Source organism: Scomber scombrus, chromosome 18, assembly GCF_963691925.1.
Source record: "Scomber scombrus chromosome 18, fScoSco1.1, whole genome shotgun sequence".
Taxonomy (NCBI): domain Eukaryota; kingdom Metazoa; phylum Chordata; class Actinopteri; order Scombriformes; family Scombridae; genus Scomber; species Scomber scombrus.
This window is the reverse complement of record NC_084987.1, coordinates 26,099,633-26,119,421: the sequence shown is the minus strand read 5'-3', so window position 1 is coordinate 26,119,421 and position 19,789 is coordinate 26,099,633. Positions and strand designations below refer to the sequence as shown.

At 40.7% G+C, this 19,789-nt stretch overlaps 1 protein-coding gene across 1 annotated transcript; it reads right to left on the bottom strand.

The window, feature by feature from the left end:
• Positions 1 to 1,335: 1,335 nt before the first annotated feature.
• eve1 (even-skipped-like1) lies at positions 1,336 to 13,939 on the bottom strand. Its single transcript, XM_062438359.1, has 5 exons — positions 13,760 to 13,939; positions 13,425 to 13,549; positions 4,840 to 5,030; positions 3,482 to 3,711; positions 1,336 to 1,821 (listed from the first exon to the last, which is right to left on the bottom strand). Exons 1-5 carry the CDS (start codon positions 13,937 to 13,939, stop codon positions 1,336 to 1,338), a joined length of 1,212 nt encoding a protein of 403 aa, XP_062294343.1.
• Between the last annotated feature and the right edge of the window lie 5,850 nt (positions 13,940 to 19,789).

The following is a 19,789-nucleotide window of genomic DNA, read 5'->3' as shown; positions in this document are numbered from 1 at the left end:
TCTTCCCACTCCATGCCAGTGTCAATGCTTTTAAAAACATGATTGCCTATACTGTAAGCATACAGGTCATAGAACAGCAATGCCTGTAGTGAAGAGTAACTAAGGCAACTTGGAACATCTGAGGATTTAAAAGGTGTTAACATTAAAGTGCAGAAAATGCTCTTTCATTCAAGAGCTGACCAGCAGAATGTACCATTAGTGTGGAAAGGCCTAACCCTAACTCTAACCCTATTCAGAAGAGAAGACTTTTTCCTTCGAGACAACACGACCACATTGTGAAAGTTTGGCAGATGAATGAAAATCAATGGAGATCCTTTCTATTTATCAGGATTCCCAATCTAGACCTCATCTCTTTATAAAGTTCAGATCAGCACAAGAGAATGGTGAGAGAATGTGCAAAAGACAGATCCAACTATCTGTATGGTAACAATTAATCATTTGCCACAGTCTGTGTTTTAACATTAGTTTGTGGTGTGACAACTCCTGAGAAAGAATGATATATCCCCAAAAGGTATTCATTTTAAATTAAGGGAACCCTTTAACCCTAGTTTACACTGAAAAATGTAATGTCAGAATCTTCTTGTAAAACCCTGATGATATTGATTTTGGCAGTAAGTATTCTGTGGCTTTAAGGATTCTTAAGATGTGTTGTAGAGCTTTGACATACAAAATCAATGGGGGAAAAAAGCAATGGGACATGACTCCAGGCGGCACAATTTGAGGGCATTGCTGCATTCATGCCCGCTGAAAATGCTGAAAAGTGAATGAGACCTCTTCATGGACATACAGAGACAAAGAGAGAAATCATAGAGAACTCAACTTCCTAGTTAACTTTTTAAACCATCACACACAGGCTGAGATATAGACAGTTAGTATAGTGGTCAAAATCATGAAAATCCAGCGAGACAAACCTTTTCTTGGGGCTCAATTGGAATACATCTTTGGGCTCCAAATTAAACTATATTTAAGATATTTGCACATGAAAAATGTTGAGATGTCTCCTGAAAAAACGGTTTCTGCAGCCTTCCTTTACAATGCAAATTTTGGTCACATAATAAATATTTGTTTTCAGTTAAATCAGCAGTATTGTGAGATTCGGCATTACAATTTTTTTCAGATAAGATTTTTTACTAAATATTAAAGTATTTTCAGTTCCTGCTTGGAGGTGCTTGTGCAGTCATCTCACAAGCTGATGGAACTCTTTAGTCTGTCGCTGTTGCGACTTGGCGAGCTCCTCTGTGTAGATGGTATTTTTTGTGAAGAGACATCCGGTCACAGTCAGCACTGCAGAACGTGGCAAATTCAATTTTGTCTGACGTATTTTCCCATCTGCATCTACACTACCTCCTCCCTCCTTTCCAGAGCAGCAGGCTGGATGTTGGCTTTGGGACTACGGGGCTGGTTCAGTCCCAGAGCCTCCTCTCTGGCTTTAAGCAGCTGTTCTGGCCCCCAGTGCAGGCAAAGAGGGCAGGGGCATGAGGCCGGGTGGTGCATGATGCCTGTGGACGGGTAGAGAGCTCCTGTTGCCGAAGGCAGCCCCCCTGGCCTGTTGTGGTACTGTGAAAGGCGGAGCGCATCCAGGGGCCTCAAGGGTGCGCTGTAGGGGCTGTGAGCCGAGGACACTGGTGAGGAGAGAGCCAAGGGGGAGTAGTGGTGGAGGGGGAGATGGGGTAGATGGTGTGGGATGAATGGGTACGGGAACGTGGAGGAAGGAGAGGCCCGGCCCATCAGGAGCACCCCCAGGGGGTCGACGAGAGGGTGAGGCCAAGGCAGGGAGTGTCTCTGCCGTTTGTCCTTCATCCTCCTGTTCTGGAACCACACCTGCAGAAAAGGAGGGAAGGAAGGATTGTGTTTTTAGTATTCAGTCCAACACCATTTCATCATCAGAAGTGAATTCCTGCTTATCCCTGTTGCAGGACTGATATCTCTACCTTCTAAAAACTCTAAAGCTGAGACTGACATGTTGTCTTCATGTCTTCTCTGTCCGGTCCTCAACTATTTTACCAGCTCATAGAATCTCCCGGAAAGGCTACGCTTCTAAAACGTCAGGTGGCAACGTTTACAAGGCCTCGCCTCGCATTCCTGCTCTTTCATAAAAGACCCTCCAGTAGTTGACAGAAAGGTGGGCTCATTTACTGCGCATTAAAGCTGCTGCGTTGGGCTAGTGGGCCTCCGCATCAAATGTTAGACACCGCTAAACCTGTCACTACTCAATCTAGTAGCGCCGATTGAAACGACAAGTAAGATGAGAGGACATGAAAAGCTGTCCGCAGTCATGGAAAGTGGTCAATGGGGATGTTGTCATTTTTAGGTAAGTAGCTGCCTCAGATTTGCAGTTTCGTGGTTTTTTGACCTGCTTGGTTTTAATTTTTGAGACGGTGAACAAATGAGGTAGCGGGGAAGACGTTTGTAAAGCCTAAAAAATCAGTGGAGGAGGAATATCGTTTTGCGGTGGCAGTAAGTATGGAGCTGGAGCAAAAAGGTGATTAGCTTAGCTTAGCATAAAGCATGGAAGTGCGGTGTGTGTGTGTGTGTGTGTGTGTGTGTGTGGGGGGGGGGGGGGTTACAGTATTTCTTGGTGTACAAATCATTTTAGTGATAACAGTTGAAAGTGCCAGAACAAGCGAGTAAGTGGACCGCGAGTGAAAATTGTTTTAATGGCCGCTGTTTCCAAGGTCAAGGCTTAACTGTGGAGCTCAACATGTCAGCCAACATGGTCAGACTAATGAAAGTTTCAGCAGCTCTGTGACACTTTGATTGACAAACCAGTTACCACACAGTAAACTGCCTGCTTGGTAATAATCCAGCCTCGTCCCTGAAACCCACTCCTCTCTCCAGACCCCCACACTCATCTTTGAGCACCAAGTTTAAATGGTATGTGAAAGAACCTTCTCTTGATACTGAAATATACTGAGCTTTAATCTTCTTTCCTTTCCTTACAGACTTTTAAGATTTTAGCTCTGATGCTCTTGCTCCAAGTTGCATCATTTTTGCATGTTGCAGACCATTTATTGTAAATTCACATTCACATTTTAAGTATTTTCCGAGTTAAATGGAGATCATCTTCATATTATCATTATTCCACTTGGCCATGTTATACATGTAAGTACTTTGTGAAAGTAGGCAGAGGCTTAAAGTCCAGTCAAGTCCAGTCAAATCTACATGATATTTCTTGTTTATAGCCTAAATTGTACTCATGCCATACATATGTATCAAATCACCTTTCACTGTATAATACATTACCATGGAACCGCTGCATACCTTTAACACACATACAGTATGATAAATATAGCATAAATGAAAAGAATACATGATGTGCATGTGCAGTTACATTTCTAACTCTAACTCGATTATCAGAGTGTAGCCACTGTGATGAGTGGATGCTCATTAAGCAGTTTATTGGTAGTAAAGTAGTAGTTAGGAAAACATGGAAAAACGGTGGTATGGCCCTTTAACCACACTACCGGGCAGGCTATAGTACCTTTATCGTTGTCTCCGGTAAGTTAAGCGCGGTGGCCAGCTCGCACCGTCTGGGTCTGGAGACGTAGCTCTCCTTCCCGTACTCCTGCTCCAGCCGGCACAGCTGCTCGCGCGTGAACGCCGTCCGGTGCCGCCGGCTGTGGTCGAGCAGGGCGCTGCGCGGGCACGAGTCCTGCCTTCCCTCTCCACCGGCGGCCGCCACAACCACCGGCGTCTGTCTGCCCTCCGCCACTGAAATCACGGTTGACACGTGAGACACTTAACAACAAAGGCCTAATAATTGATATACCTGATAACGTGGAACAACAACACGCTGTACAATGAGGTTATTTAAGATAAAGCTTCAGTGATTAAGTTCCAGAGCTGGGTGCTGTAGCCTATGCCAAATATAAATATGTGTATTATAAATGTAATTCACTACATTTAAATGTTGTTTGGGCTCGTGGAGACATCTCACATCATTTCACCAGTTTGAAACGCCACGACTTTTCCTGATTTATGGAGGAATTTATTTTGAACTGATGATATATTTTTTAAAGCTTCTTTTTGAGTTATCAGAGTCACAGCTGTTAAAACAATTGGTTAAATACTACAGATTTTTATATGCTTTTTATATGTGATTGGTGATGACAGTAGTCTACTATTTATACAGCAGTACACTCCATAATCCCAAACAAGCATCTTAATTTTTTTTTAACAGTTTATAAACCAAACACAGGCTCAGTCTACTAACTGTTAGGATACATATTTGTGTTTGTGCGTGACTTTTTTTTTTGCAAATGATTATTCATACAGTGCATATTTAATATATACAACATGGTATATTTCTTTATTTGATCTAATAACAATGTTTTTATTGTAATTTCTGTATTTTGTCACCTTCAGTAAATGTGTAAGCTCAGTTGGTGGCAAAGTGTCTCTCTAAAATAATTTGTTGTAAAATGTTGTGTTTTAATATTAAAGTAAATAAAAGATTGGTTCATTTGCAATTATAGTTACTTTTTTTTTGCACATGCAGCACCGGGGATTGTAGGACAATGTGTAATAATCAAAAACACAAAGATAATGTGTTGTTTACTTACGCATCAGGCTGTTCTGTGTAAAAGCGTAAAAAAGAAAAGAAAAATCCGCTGCTTTTTGTGTGTTTTTTCCTCGGTAGTCCTGGGTCAAATATCCTCCCGTTGCAGACTGTAAGGCCGGTGAAGATGCTGGCTGGAGTCGGACGAAAAGTTATCTCCTTGACACTCTCTCTCTCTCTCTCTTTCACGCACACATACAAACACTTTATCCACGTCTGTTCAGACAGTCGGGCAGAAGATGAGGTGTTTTTGTCCTAACACCCCTTTCCTCCTCCTCCACCTTCCTCTTCTTCTCCTCCTCCTTCACTACTGTCTGTGTTCCCCGGAGCTCCTCTCCTCTCCTCCTCTGCCCCTATCACGGGCGCTCCAGACGGGCCGTAGTGTGCGCGTCTGCCCGGCGCGGCGCCGCGGCCCGGAGAGGTGTTAAAGGTGTTTAGGATAAAGCCTTTGGTCTCAGTCTTGGCCTTTGTACTTTTGTTATGGAGAATTAAATACGCAGAGGCCCAGACAGTAACTAGACCCCCCCCTCCATTGTTCTCTATCGTTTGATGTTTGGAAGTAGGCTAAATCATTACAGGTCTAATGGCTCCAAATTGGCCAAGGTGAGTCACGGTGGAAAGGAATTATTAATGAAGATAGTATTATGGCTATATTATAATCTGTACGTATATTTAATCATTTAGTACTGTATGAGCTATCTGATTCTTTAAACATGTTGTCTTTTTTATAGTCAAAGTCATTTTTGATGAATTGATGAATGAGTTGATGAGTGTGCTGTTACAAAACGCGCATTACTCATGTCGATTCATCTTTTTTGGGGGGTAGTCAAGAACTTAATAAAACAGAATTTTCATTTTCATGAAAGATAAATTAGTATTTTATTCTAAAATTAAGAATATCAAATGGTGGTTTTAAGTTTTATTTTCCTCTTTTTGATCGTTTAAATAACAGGTTACGACAATAAGACCCACAAAGCAGATTAATTAATCTTTTTAAGTGTAATAACAGTGCTGTATCAATTGCATCGCTATCCTATAAGTGTATAGCCTTGTCTCATTGTAGAAACTGACCCTTGAACCTCTGTTTTGGAGCTTATTATGGCTATAATCTACGATGATTATTAATCCAGCGGCCAGATGATGATAAAGAGGACAGGCTAGGGACAGAGACAGCCAGACGCCAGGTAGGGTGGAGTCACTATTACAAGGAGGAAATTTATCATTTTAAAACACTCTCAGGTGCTATTGAAGCCTGGCATTCAAAGCTGCATATTGTTAAGTGTCAGTCATAAAGACTCTCCTTATCTTGGATTTATGTCTCTGAATATGTGGCGCGTCTGAAAAGCTTGCATTGTATAGTGAGTGGGAATGTGTCAACCATATGATAGGCTGCTCCTCAAGATCAGCTGCAGACTGTAACTAACAACAATAATAATAATAATAACAATAATAATAATAAAAACAACAACAACAATATTAATAACAATAATAATAACAATAATAATAATAAATCCATAATCTCTTAATATGCATATATTTTTCATGTCCAGATTCTACTGCTGGACACAAGATGTCTCCTACTTCACTGAAAAGTCCATTCTCAGTGTATAAGCTCTTCAGGTTTCTACATTACATTTGCATAAGTTACATACTGGACCATGATTGGCTGCTAGTTGTGATGTCACAAATCATGCTTGTACGTCTATCTGTTAAACTAAGATTTAAAGTGAGCACAGAGAAACTTTCCTCCATCAGCATACACATACAGCATTCTGCACAAAGAAGAACATCACAACTGAAGGATCAAGCAATATATTCCATGCTAGTAGAGGAAGGAGACTAAATCATTGTTGGGCGTTAAGATCAGTAGGTCAGTTTTTTAATTTTATTTTGTGTCAGTTTTACCCGACAAAAGCTACATGGAGCTTTAAAATCTGTACGATAGGCCAACATTTATCATAATCTGTGTTCAGTTCAGTGTCTTCCTCAAGGGCACTGTGGGCAGAAGCATGAAAACACTTCTAGACTGCCATGGGAAACATGACTCACTCTACCTACGGTGCATTTGCCAACCACTATCAATCCTTCAAAGAGAATTAAGTAATACCATGACTCATTTTATCCACACTGATTTACCAGAGAATACAAAAGTCAAAATGATGTGGTAGAAGCAGAGGTATCCTGAGCTGTATGCAGATGCAGTCCTGGATATGCTGTTATATCTCTAACTATCTGTCAGAAGCCATAATGAGCCCATAAAGCACCTTTAATTGAACTTTTTTTGAAATAAATGAACACACTAACACACACACACATACATATGGGTCAGTGACAAATAAAGGTCACACGATGAGCAATTCAAAAATATATGAAAAATATGTTTTAAAAGCAGCATCAGGTTTGTTAAAATGTACATTTTTATTTTTGTTGGTTTTATGTCATTTGAAATGACATTTGCACCATTTTTAAAAAAAAACAAAAGTATGACTGAATGCTCCTGAAAATGTCAAATGGTGTAACCACAACACAATGATAAATATTACATATTTTGTCCACCTACAGTGTATTTAAGTGGACTTATACAAATAATTACTGGTTCCTGATCTCCATGATTCCCCAGATTAAATGTAATATTTAGAACAATTGTATTCCATTACCTTTATTTAATATAAAAGTTATAATGTAAGATCATGCCAAACTAGTTGATATGTTGTTTTATTGACAATTTACTGTTTTTAAGCAAGTTGAATTATTTGGTACAAAGTTTTTATGGTTACACCACTTAGACATTTTTGCCATAATCCTCTAATATATTCTCTCAAAATGGATTAAAAGCAGAAATTTGATGCTGGGTTCACAAAAAAAGAATGTGTGCAAGTTATTCAACTGTTTATTTTCACATTTTAACCCCTTTAAATTTGACTAAACCACATGGACACACAACATAATTGACCCATATATACAATGATACCAGTAGAGAGATCTGTTTTGTTTGCATAAGTGCACTCCATGAGGTTTGGGTGAAAAAAAGATTTCTTTCTTAAGTAGTTCCTTTGTTGTGGTGGTTACAGTAATAACCACATGCATACGGTTGGGATGATTGTGGTCATGGTTAAACAAAACCAACGTTGCCTGTCAGTTGGAAACAGGAAACAACAGACGTCTCCAATGTTGAAGTCCCATCCATCAACCCTGTCTTCTTCCCTTTGCGGACTCTGTAGAACAATGTCACACTGCTTCCTCATTTCCTCCCAAAAGACAGGAGTCATAGTTCCCGTAGTGCTTTGTCACTTGAACGTAATAATGTGTCACTTTTGGGTATTTTTTTTAGTCTTATTTTGACCCCACTGTTCCATTGGTGGGTCAGCCAAGACAACCCAAGATCCTGAGTTTTTCTAGTGATACCAAACATGCCAGGTGGATTTCTGTGTACATATATGTAAGATGATGGACAAGACATCAAGAATAGAGCACTGCAGCCTTCAGACATACAGAACTTTGGGTAGGAACATTTAATTAAGTGCAGACATCATACAGATTTCAAGAAAAAGGTGTAACAAGCTGATACAGACAGTGTGAAAAAGATGATTTTAATAAAAGGAAATAAAAGGAAAGTTTAAAAGCTATAATATTTCTGGCTCCATAGCCTCAGCATGAATTTACAGCATCAGGGTTCAAACTCCTCAGCCACTGGCAGTGTCTTCACTCACTACAGTCCAGTAGCTTGCTTTCTGTCCCTTTGATAAATCCGAAGTTGTTTTTCTCCCTCTATGGAGTAAACATTAGAACAACGTGAAAATGGCTTTCATGTGTTTTGAATATTGGTGGTTCCTGGATGCTCTGACCCCAGTTTGAGGTCAGGGGGAAAAAAAAGGTTCGGAGGCTGTCATAAAGAGCGATGAAGTGTCCTGTTCTGTGCGAATGATCAAACACTCACACTCTGTCTTCCTAACCATATTTGAGGAATAACGCACATGTTGCATTAGTTCTCCGTGCAACATGTGTTCGACATATGAAACGAGGCTGCACATGTTGCTATAATGTTTTGAGAACTCGAAGAAAATATGTGCGTTGTCCCCCAAAACACTCACATACTGAATCTGTTACAATTGAAACAACCTTGCAGGGTTTGTGCAACATATGCCAATGTCTTCATCCAAAATTCTAAAGTTCTCAAGTATTTTTATTGCTGTTGGCCTCTAACAGTAATGCTTCAGTGCAAAGGAATTGATGACTGGCATCCCTCAGTGGCAGTGAAGATTTGAAGCCTCATTGGCATCATTATTTGTTCAAGATGATGGGTAACAGTCCTCATATTTTCCAAAGTCTAAGTTCTAAGGTCTGTCTGACATATTTAGAGAAAAGGCAGTTGGTCTAATTGTTTATGTTAACATCTTGTCCATACATCAGAGCTGTATGGTGTGGACATATCATCCAGTCCAATATCATACATCAGAGCTGTATGAGCTTCATTGTGTATGGCAACCTCGGAATACTCAACGCTAGGGTGAGGTCATGATTATGGCAAATACTAGAAAAACAAGGAAATTGTTTCCAACTTCAAAAAGGCTCCTCTACTCCTCATCTCCCTCACCAACCACTTCTCCCTCAGCTGATGACTTTGAATTCTTTACTAACAAGAAAAAAACAGCATCGGTGGCCAATTCACTGAACCACCCAACCGCAATGCATCTCCTCCAAGTAAGGTTGAATCACTTATTGCATTTGTTCCTCTCAGTGAGGAAGATAGTTCCAAACTTCTGCTCTCAAGTCATGCCACCACTCTTCTGGATCCTAATCCCTCCAAGGTCTTGCACACCATATCACCCACAATCATGGCAGCAATCACACACGATGAATGCTTATCTGGTTTCAGGTACATTCCTCACAATGTTAAAGCAAACCTTAAATCCATCTCAACTGTTTGACTACAGGCCAGTTTTGTAACTACCTTTGCTATCCAAGGCTCTAGTGCTGCATTAAAAAAAATACCTACGTTGTTAGTTGAGTTCTATTTCACGTACCTCTGAAAAATGGCTGACGAAGGTCATAACTGGAACATTGGGTCTTTAATAAACTCAGTGTGTGCAACCCCTTTTTTCCACCAGTGAATGATGAATCGACAACGATTTGGAAAATACAATTAAAGTTACAGATTTGAAAGTTTGATGGTTTATCAGATGCCAAAACACCTGCAGGACAGGATTTTACATCTCAGGAAAGTTATGACAATGACAAGCGTTTCATCCTCCTCAAGATATATGCTGTTCAGGTTAAAAGATAATCGTCCAAGAACCAGTACTCCAAATTAGACAGCAAAATACAATGAAAAATGATAATGTTTTATGATGTGACAATATAATGGTCAGAGGTCTGACTAGGTTCAGACACAAAAACTACTTGGTTAAATTTAGGTTAAGCTCATGGTTTGGGTTGAAATAAGTACTTGGTTATGGTCAGGAGACCGTCATCATCATGGTTACAATAATAACCTCATTGTTAATGTTAGAGGAAAATTGTGGTCATGATCATAAAACAAACAAACAAACAAACAAACAAACAAACAAACAAACAAACAAACAAACAAACAAACAAACAAACAAACAAACAAACAAAAAAACAGCATTGACTTGTGGTTAGAAATGGAAAAACAACAAGCTCTTATGTCAGATGTTTTGATAATCCATCCATACGACTTCCTCCTTACAGAGGCTTCAGTCACTTGAATGTAAGTAGGTTATATGTTGTTAAACAGCTGATCTTGTCGTTTTTCTTTGGAGGACATAGTCTCTTCAGGAATGTGTGCTTGTTAGATTGGCCAAAGCAATGTCTTTCCAGATATGTAGATTTGCACTGTGGCAAAGGCTGAGGTTTGACTTTTTTTTTTGCCAGTCTCCACTTTGTCAATCCCTGAACAAATGGTGTACATGAGATGCTGGAAATGGGATGTGAACAGTGGTCTTCCTTGTCCAAGTTACATACTTGACCTCCTTCCTGTGGATAATACAAAATCACATTACTTTTGTATTTCCTCTTGACAGACAAGAGTCATAATTCGGCCTCTATAGGTCCCTATCAGGTACACATGAAAAGGTTGCTTTAGGTATTTGAACATCCAATGTCCTAATTTTCCTTGTGAGGACAGTCTCAGCATCCATCACATAAACATGAAATTTCAGATCGACTTTTTTAATATAAAAGTCATGGCCCTTTACATTCTCAGTAACAGACAGTAGGCTTTATGAGGGCTGTGACAGATTATCATTGGTGTGTAAAATGTTTTACATTTCATGACTTGAATTAGATGTTCTCACAGACTAAATGGCTTGACTGTATTTTAAATAGTAAGTGGAGGGTTGTCTAGCTTGGGACAGTCAGGGACAGCGTTGTGTTTCTCATTAACTTTGATCATGCAGATTTTATCCAGACCCAATTTCCACCAGCTGTTTTTTAAAAACTTGTTTCACCAGCCATGAGCTAAAACTTCACCCAAAACCAATATAATTTATAATGGTCTGTAATTAACTGACTATACTGGCAAGTACTTTGTTGCACAGGTGCCTCAGAGGAGCAGGTCACTCCAACTATGGACTGCACAGTGATGTGGGTGTAGAAAATCCTCCTTCCAGCCCAATCCTAGGTAACCTATACCTAACAGGCCACACCTTAACTGATGAGAGGTTCAGGCTAAGGCTCTGCTCATTCTCTTGCTTTTTTGTTTTCTGGACAATGCTGGTCTGTATGTAGAAGCTGCTATTTTCTCCAGTTGATTGTACACACAGCAGAGGATAGCACCCTCATGGCAAGGTTTGACTTGGCACAGTCAAAGGTGCAAATGGAAAAAACCTATTCATGACCCTAACAAAGCTTATCAATATTACAGTAATTTCCTTCCCACATTATGGCCCCTAGCTCCAAAAGATAATTCACAACTGTATGCAGCCCCCCCCCGCCCTGAATGAGCCCCATGGGGATGACCCCATGAATATACAACACTTAAGATGACCCTTACAAACATCTCACCTCCATGGGAAACAAAAATCTACAAGTATCATCCTGTTAGGCTTCCTTAAACTACCCACAACAGTATGGGCAGTCCCACCATTTAGCCTTGAAATTTATTTCAGCACTATATTAAATTTCCCAAAAGTACAACCTTGTTATTCTAAAGCTTTTCATAACTTGGCAGTTTAAGTCCATTCTCTAGTAGGAATGCTGCAGTCAGCAGACTAAGGGAGCAGCTGAGCTTGCCTGTTTTTTCTCATGTACTACATCTACTTAGTAAGCTGCTGGCTGAGTCAGTAGACAACTTAATATGTTCACATTCAACCCAGCCAGGAACCCACTGCACCCTGGTGGTTTATACGCATGTTCAGCCTACCCAGGAACCCACTACACCCTGGAGGATTATGCTACATGGCTCCAGGGTGAAGCTCAAGTCAGACATCTGACTCCTGAAACCTCCATACAAACCAGGAAGTTAGTGCTGAGGTCTGCCACAGCTACCATACTGCATGGTACCAACACCAACTGCCATCTCTCATTCCCTTCAGGAGAACTGGGGTCTAAACCTAAAGCATGACAATACAATACTCACCTGACCACCCAATAATCAAATGAGAAGAGCTGAAGGATATGAGGACAAAGAATGGAATAGCATTGATTATTAGGGAAAAGAGATGTTGAAGTTGTGTAGGACCACACATGGCAATGAACTACAATCTGAAAAAGCCTCCTTTGCCATAGGAAACACCCAGGTATTCTCTACCATGTGACAAAACAAAGACAGACTAAACCCAGTCCAGCTCTCCCAAAGGCCTTCTGAAGGTGGTCAAAGTGATCCTACTTGAACACTGCACCTTAGATACTTAAGCCATTTTGGATGATGGCTCTCAGCATATAATGCTCCTGCCAGCAGCCTCTTAAACAACTAGGGCTTGAATGGTCCACAGAACATCTTGTAGTATGCACAATCAGGCAAAAAACTGAAGTCTTAGATGGTCATTCTTGAGATTTCACCCTCCCTAAATCCACAAAACCACTCTACATTAAAGATACAATCATCTCTGACAAGGTATCACTTGTAGACCAGAGTTATTCAGTGGATAAGATCCAAAAACACTGTTGCCACTTAAAGGGCTTTCCCTTTCATTCCTTTTCTAAGCTGCAGCCTCTTCTTTTGACAGGAGCAGATAACTCTCACCTCATAACTCCAATAAAGGTAGTCTGTTTAGGTCCATCAGGGCCACCTGGCAATCCCTAAACAGGACTCAGTCATCATGTAGAAAAATAATGGCAGATAGATATCATTCCCTTTAAAAAAAGAGAAACAAATCATAAGATCCAAACAGGACACGGAGGCCATGAAATAGCTGGAAGCAAAAACCTTCAGAGTAAATATTCATGGGACCAAATACTGTGCAACACCTTTCCTTCATATCCACAATCAGCGGCGGAGTGAGGTCTTGAAATCCACTGGGAATTTTTTCGCCGGCCCCAGCGTTATGTCCCAACTGGTTTCCAATTTAACTGTTTTCCTTACCGAACAGCTCCAGCTGTGTTGCGCTTCCGTCAGCAGATTCGTCACAAATTCACAAATATACACAACATATTACTGGAGATTTTTAAGTCGCAGTTATATAGTGCTCACTTTCAAAATATTCGCTGCAGTAGATGTGAACTGCAACTTGAAAATCGCATTCATTGGATGAGCCCTTTTCTCCTTTTCCCAGCAGGCCGTGCTCCATTCCACATTTTAAGAACAAACAAAGAAAATAATATATTGCAGTTATCATTTTTAAATATACAACAATGGAAGTTGTAGAATACTGAAATAGGACTAAAATTGTAAGTGATAAGAAAGAACCGGACCATATTGACCGGCTCATGACAGTTGAGGGATGGCCGCACACTCGCTTGCGACGGCCGGTCTGCGGAGTATTCATGATCTCTCCCGATGGCCACCCCGCCTTTGTCCACAATGCTCCAAACCTACAAGCACCCAAGGAGTCAGATATTCCTCTTCTTTGCTAGACCAAATGCCATCTAGTCAAAAAAATAGTCTTCACTGCCCAGCTCCTCAGTCTTTGCTTCCTAGCTCCTAGCAGTCTTCAATACCCAGTACAACAGAGTCTCAACTGCCCAGTGCCACTACTGTGGCCTAATCTGTTCTTGAGCTGTCACTCCCAAGCAATTTCTGACCCATTGGCTGCCCTTACTGACGCCCTGCCAGACCTTTATCATTTGGCTGGTTTCATCAATATCACAGCTCTCAAGGTCTCTGTCGACCTCCAGAGTGGCTCCACCTACATTATCAACCTCCAGAGTGGTTCCTCCCAACTGTCCTGCTGTCTGGTCAACCTCTGGAGTGGCTCCACTCATATGTCCTGCTGTCGGATTGATTTCCAGAGCTGTCCTGCTTTCTGGTCGATATCCAGAGTTCAGCTATCCTGGCCTCTGGTTGCCCTCTTGAGCAATTCCATCCATCTACTCTGTTTCGCCATCCACCTGAGGGTCCTTGCTCTGCCCCTGTTTTGTCCTTGGGCCATCCTCCTTTGTCCTCAAGCCCTGTTCACCACAAATAGAAATTGAAGGCATGCTGAAGTCAAAACCCCTTGGATATGTGCCATAAGACATGGCTGATCCTGACCCCGTGACCCCAAAATCTGCTCCTTCCCCAGGCAATGTATGATGACACAGATCTTATTGGGCAAAGACGATGGAGACACAGAAAGATCTTGGAATTTCTGGACATGGTTCATCAAAGACAACTTACCCAGACTTCAAACCTGCCAGAAAGGCAAAGGGGCATAAAATCAAAGAACCAGAATCCACTTAGTCTGGTGATGGTTAATGTGTTAATTATCAAATATGTTACCATATTTGAAGGGTGGTGTAGAAAATCCTCCTTCCAGCCCAGTGAAGAGGGGCCTGGCTCAGACTGCTCAGTCTGTTCCTGAATAATGCTGATCTGTATGTAGAAACTGCCATTTTCTCCAGTTGACTGTATCGTATAGTTGACTGGATGCATTATTTGTGTAAGTTATGGATACCTGGTATGGCTATTGATATTTCTTTGTTGAATTATTTATTAATTATTTGATTGTGATATATTAGTATATTAGTACCTCTTGTTAACCAATTTATTTTATTTGCTTTTAACAGATAAAATCATCTGGGATAGTCAACTACTTAAGTAGACATCCTTTGAGAAGGCAATAAACTATTGACTCCACTCTTCATGCTTTAACCGGTTTCTACTGTGGGCCTTATTATAAAAAAACAATTGTTTAAGGACAAGAAGAAAACACTTCCCACACAGACACCTCTTGAGCACATTTCTCTCAGAGGAATAAATAACTTCATTTGTGAGTGTGCATACCGATGAGATTTTTTTGTTGGCTTTGATTTCAGCCCCAGCACCAGGACATTTCAGAGATGTAATGTTTTCCATTGTTAGATGTTGCACTCTGCCAAACCCTGTTATCCCAAAGGATTTGTAGTTTTGATCAAATGATCAAAGTACACAGTTGTATCTGTAAAACATATGTCTGTTGAATCTCCTTCATCACTGCACTCTGGCATTTTACCACCCATACTTCTGCTGAATCTGCCTTGCAGCCATCACACTTACTGAGTAATCCAGATTCCAGACCACTTTGCATCAACCTGCTTTGTCTGCCTTTCCTAAATTACTGATATGCTTCATTTACCAGAATGTTTTCCAAAAGTCCCCAAGTAAGGACATTTCGGTTTGAACTTTGAGGAGACTTTTGCAATAACTATAACACTACAGCAAATCAACTCAATGGACTGTGTTTGTGTGCAATACAAACCAGCAAGTAAAGTTTTAAGGCTTATCAAATGCTTGCACCCCATGCAGCAATTTATGTTCTACCATTGTAAATCTGAATAGTTAAAGTGGCCATAATCAATATCCTTATTATAACAATGGATCAGATCATGATATGTAATGTGAAAGGTTGTTTGTAGTGACATACCTCAACACCAACTCCGCAGTTCCCCTCAACTATGGAGCTTTTTTAGCATCTTCCAGCACAGTGTTTTAACTATCTGGCCAGCAACTTTACTGTTTCAGCTCAGTTGCACAACTCTCATCGGTATCATTTCCAACAGCAGAAGGCAGCAGTTTTCAGTGACTGATAAACCCATAGTGTTGGTCCTTTAAAGGGTTGAAATGAACTATAAAAGGTTACCATCAGCTACCTCCAGTTTTAAAAAATAACATGAAATCCTTGATGCCATTGAGAGATGGTTGCGCTGGATTGACACTGAAGTAGAGGACAGCGTCACGCTAATGAAGATGTGAAGGCTAAAATGTCTAGCTGTTTGAAAATAAATAGGTTCCAGTCTTAAGGGACACCACATTTTTCTGAAGAATATTTGAGCCTGACTCAGCTTTTTGTTAGACTGCAAGGAAATGTCACCAGGCACTGCATTGGCAAATCAAATATGTGCATTTACACATTCCTGGTAGATTTCTTTGTAAGCCCAAATTTATTTATATCCTGTTGGTTGGCCAACAAAGTTTGAGCCACAGTTCCCCACATGACAATGAGTGGCTCAGTGGTGATGTTTTAGTACCTTGTATAATAAAATAGTAATACAAGGTGTTAAAAAATTGAGGTTCAAGGCATTGGGATTGTAGTTATTGTAAATTTCGAGATGGTAGCAGTTCACAAGTTGTTGCAAATGGTCAAAACGTAATTTTCTTTTAATAAAAGAATGAAGACAGGTTTAGCTCCCAGTGAAAAAACTGCTTCTCCTCACAAACATTTGTAGTAATTTGTTTATTGGGACCATGTATAGTGTTAGGGCGCACTCACACTAGGGCCAGTTGTTCCGTACCGTCCTGAAGCATGGATGTCCCCCCTCCCCTGTCCCCCGCTGGCCCGCACTCACATTACCTCAAAACCCAAGTGTACTCAAGCACGGTTACCTCCGACACATTGCGCAAAACATATAGACAGTTTACTCTCATAAAACATGCACAGGTGTGTGTTCGCGTGCTGTGTGCCGGTAAAACACAACACAGCCGATCAATTAACACAACGCACTATGATTAAAAAGTGCAAGCATGTTCTTCTGAGTCATGCCTGTGTAGTATGCAGTACTAGATACTTGTGCAAAAGCAGACGTACTGATTCAACTCTTTACTCCAGTAAAAGTAAGACTTAGTTTAATGACTTACTTTAACGAATTTCGTTAGTTTATATAATGCAGATTTGTAAAATATTACTTTTATGAGGGTCACAGTCACAGACAATAAACTTAGCATTTCATAATTGTGGTAGCAGCCGTGCAGCAGATGTAATGAAGTCCACGCAGCACGCTGGATGCAAACTAATATTAAGCCTATACATTATAATGTCGATGGACATAAATTGAGTTCTTTTGCCTTAATAATGATAAAATAATACACAAAAATGGTCGGATTGGGAACCTATACATACATAATGTCTCCACGTTGCATTTAGTGTTGCTTGAAATGACCAGGGCTCAGCTAGTGTTTCCTTTTAAAAACCGTCGATTTCCCAGGATTCCCTGGAAAATTGGCTTCTTTTCCCTGGATTTAAAATGTCTTATTTTCGGGAAAAATATTAATCCCTAGTGCGCATGCGTGACCAAGTGTACTTTGCTCAAGCACACCTCTTCCAACCGTACCGTACCAGGGAAGTGTACCATACTCAAGCACGGTACACTTGCACTCACACTAGCCAAATAATCTGGACTTTAGGGGGCAAACGTGCTTGTGCACGGTACGATTGCCTAGTGTGAGTACGCACTAAAACATAATTTTTACCATTTGATGCACTGTACCAGAGTTAGCTTATAGCTAATTTCCATCTGCTGTCCCTTCAGTGGGACAATAAGGCAAACATCCCATGAGTTCATGAGCAAGCAAAATCAACCTTATGATATGATAAGCCTTTAAACTTATGGATCTATTACTCTATATGGAATTGCTGGATTGTATTTCGTTGTCTCACAGGAATCGGAAACAAAACACCCGCATTATTACAGCCTTTGCATTTTTTTTAAATGCAAGGTTTTTCTGATCTGGACTGCTTAATGTGGATGGAAGGCTGAAACTGAGAGATTAAAGATGTGTATTCCGATTCTGCCTAGGTGTGGTAGTCAGTATTAACGCCAGTAGTTTAACAGCATGTTTGCATAGCACTAATACCTGCTGCTTGTCTGTGGCTGATCATGGAATTCTAATTGATACTGGACGTTATCACAGAGATGAATGTGATTAATACCACAGTACAACCCTCCAGCCTTTACAGAGGAAATGATAAAATGCCTGAAAACACCTCCAGTGCTAATTACATCAGTTACATCACATCTCACTGCAGTAACACTGGCTGAATATCAATACAGCTAACCATCACTATGGAGAGAGTGATTTTCCCACCGGAGTGAACTGAGCAGCTCCTTCTCACTTAACACTGTGTGCTTCTCATTGAACGCATCGGTTAAGATGTGCAGCTGTTCATTTTTCATCAGTTCCAGCAAACTCTGTGCTGCACATTATACTGCCGCCCAGATGTGATGTACTGTTTGCTCAATAAATCTCAGGGCTTTTTGTTGAGAATCAGTGAAAGCAGCTGCTGCTATGAAGAACAGCAGGGACAACAGCACCCATTAACTCTAAAAAATGTGGGACGATCACGTAGCTGCATTTTACAAGATGTTTGGAAATATTCATGTTATCGCTAACAGTGTTGTAGTTTGTTATTTTTTGGCTTGTTGTTTTATTTTATAGTTTGCTAAATTATTTTATAGTTCGACCTGATCTTTTCTAGGGGGCTCTGGGGGGCTGCTAGTATCACTGTTGTCCTACCGTGAGCTCCCGGTCAGGCTCCTGGCCGTCTGACACCAGGGACACCAGGAAATATTGTATGCATATTACCTTACTGTTATCTGAACGTTCTAGATAAGTATCAGATTTACTCTCCATTGAGATGATTTGTAGAAGAACTGTTAGAAGAAATAAATGTAGCTGAGAACTGGATTTCGCCCATTTTTCTATTGAGGTACTTCAGCATTTTGAGTATGGAAGTTCATTCTCACTCCACCAATTACACACATCAATATCAGTTTACTCATCGTGGTTATTACTACTGGCTCGGGGGGGGGGGGGGGGGGGGGGGAGTTTTCACACCTATAGTTTGTTTGCTTTGGTCAGAATCAGTGGATGGGTTGCTACTTTGTTGCATTTTGATTTTGAGTCGGTTTGGTTTTCTGAGCTCTGTGTGGGAGCTGTCACTCCGTTCATTGGTCAGAAATCTGGTGGGTGGAGAAAAGTTGACTTGAAACATTGCAGCTGGCTAAAGGAGCTCGTTTAGTCCAAAATGTTCAATGTTTTCCTGCAGTTGAGTGGTATTGCGGTCGGATCGCATTCATACCACAAATGAACCGTACCAGAGATTGTTTCTGGGTGGACCACGACCCCCTTTTTCCGATAAAGTCCTGGTCTGGTTGCTTTCGGTCCACATGAGATTGCAATTGCTAGTTTCACAATGCAGGTATGAAAACGGGAAACCTAAGCCAGCTAAAAAACCAACCTAAACAATTTGCTTCAACAGTAGTTCCAGCTTGTTTCTGCACATACCTCAGACGAGAAAGTCAACCACAGAAAACCAGTGTAGAAGAAATGGTATACTAGTTCTGTTAGATTTAGTTAGTTTCAACAGAGAAAGGTGATAGATATCTACCACTGTTACTTTATACTATAAGCAAATCTTAGTCGTCTACCTTTGTTGTTATTGTCGCTGTGCTTCTTCTTTGTCCTCCTCCAATCAAACACAGCCCTACTGCCACCATCTGTTTTGTCACGATATGACAGCTTTTCACATTTAGACAAACTAGAAACTGTTTTGGAAATGCTCTGTGTTTGAGAATTAGCTGGTTTAGTGTGGGCATGGTGTAAATCCCCCCCCCCCCCCCCCCCCCCCCGAAACCAAAACTACATGCAGGGTCATCCACCCGAAAAGAGGTTGAACCTGGCTCAGTTGTTGCCGCAATGTAAGATAATCTGGCAACATCAGTTATTTAAAAGAAAAAAAACATTCTTATCAGCTTACTTTGTAACCTGAACGCTTTATTTCTGCTGTCTACCTGCTGATTGTCCAGATTGATTAAATGATTGTTGCTGTGATAACATTCCAGATTTGTAAAAAGCTGTCCTGTTATAAACCACCGTGC

Excerpts from the sequence above, each read along its gene's own strand:
- eve1 (XM_062438359.1), bottom strand. The coding sequence starts at position 13,939 with ATGAGTGGAGCCACTCCAGAGGTTGACCAGACAGCAGGACAGTTGGGA. Across the intron at positions 13,550-13,759 it reads TCAGTAAGGGCAGCCAATGG|GTTTGGAGCATTGTGGACAA; the intron begins GTCAGAAATTGC and ends GGGTGCTTGTAG. Across the intron at positions 1,822-3,481 it reads TACCGGAGACAACGATAAAG|GTGTGGTTCCAGAACAGGAG; the intron begins GTACTATAGCCT and ends CCTTTTCTGCAG.